Source organism: Crocodylus porosus, unplaced genomic scaffold, assembly GCF_001723895.1.
Source record: "Crocodylus porosus isolate Cpor-Errol unplaced genomic scaffold, CroPor_comp1, whole genome shotgun sequence".
NCBI lineage: Eukaryota > Metazoa > Chordata > Crocodylia > Crocodylidae > Crocodylus > Crocodylus porosus.
Genome location: NW_017728911.1, coordinates 40951991 through 40959863, shown reverse-complemented (window position 1 = coordinate 40959863; position 7873 = coordinate 40951991). Strand labels below are relative to the sequence as shown.

Below are 7873 nucleotides of genomic sequence, written 5' to 3'. Positions count from 1 at the left end.
GGTGTTGGCGGCTCATGTTCATCTTGGAGTCAATAATGACTCCAAGATCCCTTTCTGCCTCTGTGCTTTCAAGAGGGGAACTCCCTAGCCTGTATGTTTGCTGTGGATTTCTCCTCCCTGCGCAGCACCCTGTATTCATCTACATTAAACCCCATCCTATTGTCGTCTGCCCACTTTTGTAGTCTGTCTAAATCTAGTTGCAGCCTCTCTCTCTCTCTTCAAGTGTGTCTACCTCGCCCCACATCTTAGTGTCATCAGCAAACTTGGACAGCTGTTTTCCACCCCCTTGTCCAAGTCACTGATGAAGATGTTAAACAGTGCAGGCCAACGACCAAGCCCTGGGGGACCCCACTGCTCACATCTTGCCAGGTTGAGTACAACCTGTCCACCAATACTCTCTGGGTGCGCCCCATCAGCTAGTTTTTTACCCATCCAACTGTGGAGGCATCAATGCCACAGTCGCCTAATTTATCGATGAGAATGGGGTGAAAGACAGTTTCAAAGGCCTTCTTAAAGTCTAGAAAGACTATGTCCACGGTGACACCATCATCCAAGGATTTAGTTACTTGGTCATAAAAGGCAATCAGGTTGGTCAGGCAGGACCTGCCTTTGATGTACCCATGCTGATTGCCCCCAAGCATGATCTCCCCTGCTGGGCCCCACAGATGTGCTCCCTGAGCACATCAACTGCATCTTCACAGGATGCACTTAATGAACGTAAATATATACTAATTTAAAGAAAATCTGGCCTTACCCTAGAATTGTAGAAGCTTCATTGAAGCCTAACTAAAACGTATATTCCAAGAACAGGAACACAGGGACAGTTACTGAATTGTACAATGCTAATTTTTACCTGAACCAACCTGCACACACAGGTTTCCCTTGATTTATGCTGTACATGCATTCTCATAGAATGGTGCATAAATTGAAGTCACATAAATTGAAGAGTAAGGAAGGGGGAGGGGGAGAAGTCCTGCTCCCAGGGCTGCACAAGGCAGCAAAGCAGATGGAACAGAGTGGCACTCACCCCAGCTCTGGCTGCAGCAGCCCTGGGAGCGGTCAGTGCCAGCTGCCTGCAGCCGCTGGGCTGCACCATGCTCCGCTTGTCCCCACTCACCTCTGCTCTGGGGCTGTGCCATGCCCTGGTGCAGACAGCTGATGTCCGCTGCTCCTGGGGCTGCTGCAGCTGGGGTGAGTGCTGCACCCTGTGCTGCATGGGGCTCTGCTTGTCTGTGCTCACCCCAGCCCATGCTGGAGTAGCCCTGGGAGCAGCTGTCACCAGCTGCCTGCACCACAGCACAGTGCAGCCCAGGAAGTGGGGTTGAGCCCAAGCGCAGGAGCAGGCAGGTAGCGCTGGCCACTCCCAGGGCCGCTGCAGCTGGGACTGGGGTGAGAGGGGCCATGGCCCTTTCCCCTCCTACCACAGACTTACTTGCTTGGGTGGGGGGCATCTACACTGATCGCATAAGAGTGAATTGACTTCACATATAACGAATTATGGGTCTAAATATGTTCATCGCATAAGAGCAAATGTGCATATAAAGAACATGCATAAATCAAGGGAAACCTGTATCTATTCAGAATGGATGAGTACAAGAGGACAAATAATTGCACTGGGAGAATTTTGTTTGTATATGATGTTGGAAAATTCAGATTCTTTAGACCTGAAGATAATTGACAACACTGGTGGTTTTGTCCAATCTCCACATCCTCCTAAAACTGCAGGTAAGTTAACTTTGTTATAACAGAGGAAGACCGTAGAAACCTGACAGCAGAACTTGTCAAAAGACTGCAACTGATATGCTGGTGTTACTTACTACTTTGTAATCTTCTGGGCTGTGGAGCCTCATATTCATCTGAGCTCTCTTCTGCTATAAGAAGAGCTTGAATGTCTGGGTGTAAATTGTTTTGGTCGGCTTCACCAGCAGCCAATGCTCTGCAGTGCAATACCAGAGAAACATCCTGGTTATAGAAGTGAAAATAGTGGCAAACGCGGCTGGCTTCATGCACGCTTCCTTCATCCAGAAGATGTCCAATCAGAAAATTAAGCGACTCCACCTCAGTCCTATCTAGAGTATGTGGAGATGCATCTTTGAATACGAGACCATCAAGCTTCAAATATTTTGGTGTGTTCAGAGTAGCTAGCTTAGAGAAGGAAAACTCTTTGGCTAAGTTCTCAAAGGAAAGTTCATTACCCATCGAAGCCTGGCAAGACGATCTCGGCTTCTCCAATCCACTGTCTCTAATCAAGGTTTGTTGTGCAATGCGACAAAGCCAGATCTGCTTCTCTATTTCTTCCAGGTTCTCCAGCGGCACCGAGTCATCCTGGGCTAACCAGTGGCCAGCCAAAGTAAGCAGCAAATGTTTCTCTATGTTGCTGTTTATCTTATCAGCTGACGATTCAAACACCACGTTTGCCTGAGCTGAAAAAAAGTCAGACGCAGCTTTGTTGGAGACTGAATTTTTTGTAAAACTATCATGACACTTTTTCCAGAAGTCAGTTCTAGTTTGTTTTTGATGCCACTGTCCAGTCTGCTTGAGAAGATGCAAATCTTGAAGTACCTGCAAAATGCACGAAAGGCTGAGAGGACTTAACTTTCAGCATCAATTTTCAGTTCTCCGTAAATAAAATATGCACCAATATTAATTAATTTGATTACCAAAAAGAGAACTTAGGGCACTTTTACAGATGGTCTGGGGGCTGATGCTTTAATTAGAGTGGCTCCAAGAGCTGATCTAATTGAAGCGCCACCCCACCATCTATAATCAGTGTCCCTGCGCCTAAAAATGGCAATGGGGGTGCTTGAACTAAGGCTCGCTGGACAAGCTTCATTTCAAGTGGCCCCGCGATCATTTTTGAGTGTGGGGACACTGATACATAAGATGCAGGAGGCTGCTAGAGCAACTGCCACACTCCGCAGACTATTAATTCCAGTGCATCGGAGCAGGCTCGGTGCTCATGTATAGGTGCTCTTAGAGTCAACGTGTCTGAGAGTAGTGACTCCAGCTCAAACCAGTAAAGCACCAAGTACACCTGTTTTGCTGGATAAATAAAATGAACAGATGTACCAAGTAAAAATACAGTGGCAAAAAGGAAAGTGGCATTATTTTATTCACTTGAAGGCTCTGAAAATTAAGATGCTTGGCAGGTTCAACTTAATTGTAGTTCAAACTAAAATAATTCAGGGAACATTTTTCTAAATCCTGCAGAGGGGCTGAAAAAGTCATTCTTGATATCATTAAAGTATGTGAGCACCTGTTAAGAGCTTAACAGCCCAAAAAGACATTTGACTATGTGAATATTTCACTTTTAAGTATCACACAACTTCAAACAGCTATACTGTACCTCTTGAATAACCACGCTGTCCACAGACAGTTCTGCTAATTCTGCTACCTTCCTAGCCAGTGAGAACATCCCTCCGTCTTGCAGCTGCTCTAAAATTGATCTGCATTCATTCTGAAAAGTCTCTGTGTTGTAGTTGGTTAGGATGGCACGATTAATAGATATGGACGAATCCTTCAAGATCTGACCAAGGACACACAATTTCTTCACATCTGGGCCTGTTTCAGAATAGAGTATAGTTATTATTAAAGGAATTTTCTTTATAAACGAAGTCATCAGTGGTACATGCATTCCAACACGTCACTAGGAAAGGAGCCTCGCTTCAGCAGCTGAACACATTATAATGTTCCAAAACATACTCTCATTCTAAAGCTGGACTGTTCCCATTCATCCCTCACTACACACAACTGCAATCAACCATTCCCCTTAACAGGTTAAAGCCTGCTTAAGATTTTCTTTCATGACTATCTGCATAAAACACTTCTGGTAAAAAAATTCTGATACTTCGTAGTATCAAATTGTTAGTCTATTCAAAGTAACATTCTATCATGTTTTTTCTCTCCATAAAAATAAACAGTGATGCAATCCAAGCTCCAGTACTTAATTATTCCATGGAGACTTCTCCCACCTGGAATAGGCATTTTTCAAACTTTGCTACATATTTTAAATTCATACTAGCTTAAATCAACCAGATTACCTAAACAAATAAATTATCCTTACCATCAGGTAGAAGATTATTTGCATCTGCAAAGAGCTGCAACAGTTTTCCTAATTCATACTGTGTTCTACACTGCTGCAACATCAATTCAAGAAGAAACGATGCCTGAGACTCCACCCATGGTAGAGGTATAACTGAAGGCGTCTTCTCATCTGAAGTTTTAAGCTGTGTACATAAAATGAATTTCTAAGATTTTTTTTACATTCATATGCAGCAGTAAATTTATAATTTTATTTCTTGTACGGTGAAGTCACACTGGAAACAAATATAAAGCAATACCTATTCCAAAACTTGACTCCAAAAAGAGGCACTATATTTACTGTTAAATTGGAAATAGTGAATTTATTTATAGATAAGAATTCTGTAAATTTCCCCTAAAAACAGTACTTGTGGAGCTGATAAATTTCAGGGATGACACCTGGGTAGAGAAGACCCCTTCTTTAGATGTTAGTAACCTGGCCTATATCCTGTTTGTTTTATATACTTACCCATGATATAGAGTTAGCATAGTTTTCTGAGTAAAGAAACCCCTGACCTAAGCCTTGACTTGAATCAAATGGAAAAAGCCATCAGAAATAATGACATAGAACATTAGTTACTGGGATGCCCAGGGAGACAGAAAAACAGAGATGAAAGGAGAGAAGAATTTGTGACGTGTCTACCTGGGATAAGTAAAGAAAACAGGACAGAAAATTATTCCAAATATGCCCTTGCTGCATTTCAGTCTCAGCCACTGCTGGGCCAAATTCTTGCCCTCTGTTAGACCCTGACCTAGAAGAGCACTTAAGCACATGGCTCCTATCTCACCGAAGCCAACTGCTAAATCTGGGCCTTGAGGGGGCTGCTCATGTGCAACTTGGCCCTCTCAGAGGTTTACAGAAGCCAAGTCTACATAGTCTTTGCAACTGCTAAAAATATTCACAGAGCAGCCCCTTGTCAGAAATGCACTCTTCAGAAAACTGCCAGAAGTATTCAAGAGCACCTGTTGACCTAGAGATTTTCTGTGTAAGCTGCTATTTTATCAGTACCCTCATATTTGCTGTACTGTGATAATTAACACTACTTATGAGTGACCAGGAACTGCAATTCTTTTCCTCCCATGAACAGTTGTGTACACTACTAGCAGTCTCACTCATGTAACACAACTGGTCATGGGGCAAGGTGTTTCTCTTTTGTAAGTGAGGGTATCAGTTTCTGGCCCCATGTCACAAATAATGATTTAGAGAAATGCATGCAATTTATTAAAGCAACAGTTCCTTTTACTCCAACCCCACAAAACCCCAAAACCCAGTTTTTCCACCTAGTATCAGTGATGAAGAAGTTGTTTGAAACCTTTACTCCAATGGTTCTCAACCTCTTTTTGTAGCAGGACCCATTTGTAAACATTGATGGCCAGGCCCAACCCACTGTGCCTCACTCCTGACCCGCACTCCTCCCACCCCCATCTCCAGGCCCCAACCCACCCAGTTTGTGGAACTGGGAAGTGGGGGGGTGGGGACAGACATAGGGAACATGTAGAGGCCCTAAGAAGCTCCTTGCAGGCTGGAACTCTGCCAGCCCGCAAGGGAAACACCATGGTTTGCCACATTTTTCTCCTTTAAAAGACAATCTATTTTTAAAGTTTGTTGATCCATTTTTAAAAGTTTGTTCATGACCCTTTCATATATTCTTGTGACTCACTTTTGGATTGCAACCCATGGGTTGAGAAATGCTGCTTTACTACAAAATCCTCTCCTAAATTATTTTGATTGGTTTCTTTATCTTTGTTTTAACTTTAATGTTAGAAAGACATCCAGATGCAATATGATACTTAGGCAAAGGCATTTATAAAGTAAAATGAATGCTGCTTACTTTTTCAAGACTCATCTGGAGGTTGCAGAGTTTGGTTTTAGCTTCACTGTACTTTTTACAGTCCATACATAATTCATAGATTTCAAGCATTTGCAATAGTGGGGAATCCTTTAAGACAGACAAAAAGGTTATAAATATCTCTGAAAGTGCAGTCCTTTAATTAATGAAGAGGGGATTTTTTTAAACTGTGTGACAGAACAATAATTATGATCTGCATTTGTTTATAAAGCTGTATATAGATCTGAAAAAATATTTGCAAGTTTGTAGCTGTTCAAAGAACATCTATTTTAACATTTTTGATAGGGTCAGGTACCTCAGAGGATCAAGCAATAGTTATTTTCCAAAAAATCTGAAACATGGCGTAGAAAATCTTCTGGCAACCAGAGGATGGTCTATTTGCAGAAGTGAAGTACATACAAAATGTAGGCTTTAAACGCTTGTTAACTACCTTTAGAAAGAGAGAGAAACCATTCAGAAGAGTTTTACTTTTCCGCTTTCTTAAAAACATCTTCCAGAGATTGGAAAGGTCCTGAAGATCCCATTCATGATTTTCCACGGAGCCTTGAACATGGCTTGTTGCTTCAGCAGCAGTAGCATTATCCACAGAGGTAACGATCCAAACACAGAGACACTGAATAATATCGGCCTCCTATCAAATGGACAAAAGTGGTTGATTTTTAAAAACCAAGGAGGTAAAAGATCCCGCTTAATCAGCTAATAACTATGTGGACAGCTGTCAAGCTACCCATAAAACATCATGGAGTGTCTTATGTATCCAATTATTTTGACAGCTGAGGAATACTTACAGAATGTCCCTATACAGTTGTCTTTGACGTACGCATGTGAGGTAATTGTCTACCTCATCCCCAGAACAAGAAGAATTTTCCTTATTTTGCAACAGACATCAAAATTAAAATAGTTTGGAATAATCTTTACCTGAAAACATGCCGCTAACACACTCAGGAACGGGGTATGGTGCTTCATTCCTTCCATCAGAAGGTAGCATGAAGGGTTAGGCTTCTCTTGGCACCAAAACAGAATCTGGAAGAGATCACCCGGATGCCCCCTCTGCCTCTGTTTGGTTGGGATGGGTCTGGTACTGTCACTGTGATGACTTCCTAGGCTAGGGTGAGAGAGCTCTATGCTCTCAAAGGCCAGCATCAAGTGATCTTGTAAAATGGGAGTGAAATCTTGAAGGATACAAATGACCTAGAAAAATAATCAAAAGGCATCTATAAATAGAAAGTATTCAAAGAGACTGGGAGAGTATTGCATATTTACAGTAAAACCCAGCAAACAAAATGAAGGCATGTCAGCAAAGTGATTTTAAACAGTACACTTCTGAAGAGCTACAAATGAAAAAGCATTCTATCAAAGCAAAGTCAAATATCAAAATCCCTCTTTCTTATGTAAAACAAAACTCAAAAAAACACGCATGCATTTTTAGCTTCTGCAACATCCTTGGCATTAATGGTGCCTTGTGAAAAGGAATTTTTCAGTAAACTGACACGGTGCCTTGTTTTCAGGCAATTTCACATTTAATTACCTTTTTTTTAATTTTGAAAATATTACAAGTGGGCTTTTCAAAGTAGCTCAAGTCCCCACACTCTCTGAACTTAATTTTAGTTGGATTTGGGACCAGCACTCTCTTAGGACACTTTGAAAATTCTAGCCTAAAACTGAACGGAAATGCAATATTATAGTAATTGTAGAAAGAAACTTTTTGGGGCCAAAATGCCAGATGTATACGCTCAAATAGCATTGATCTCAATGGGAATTAGCTAAAATTGTTCTCATTATACAGGTGGACTGCCAAAGATTGTCACTGCAACACTGTACAAAGTATGTAACATAACAAAATATAAAATGTTTACAGTAAACATCTTTACTCACAGAATAGATGAGCTGCAAATACAGTTTGCTGTAGTTACAAGGGATATATTCATAGATCCAATTCTCTA

The 7873-nt window shown here is 41.6% G+C and overlaps 1 protein-coding gene across 1 annotated transcript in view; it reads right to left on the bottom strand.

Moving 5' to 3' along the window:
• Positions 1–7873, bottom strand: part of SPG11 (spastic paraplegia 11 (autosomal recessive)) — a gene marked incomplete at its 5' end in the record, with an annotated part of 46782 nt that overhangs the window by 13109 nt on the left and 25800 nt on the right. Inside the window, 6 exons of the mRNA XM_019533196.1 lie at positions 1818–2562; positions 3347–3561; positions 4064–4226; positions 5913–6020; positions 6361–6561; positions 6849–7121. Coding sequence (XP_019388741.1) covers positions 1818–2562; positions 3347–3561; positions 4064–4226; positions 5913–6020; positions 6361–6561; positions 6849–7121 — 1705 coding nt within the window. The remainder of the gene's footprint in view (positions 1–1817; positions 2563–3346; positions 3562–4063; positions 4227–5912; positions 6021–6360; positions 6562–6848; positions 7122–7873) is intronic.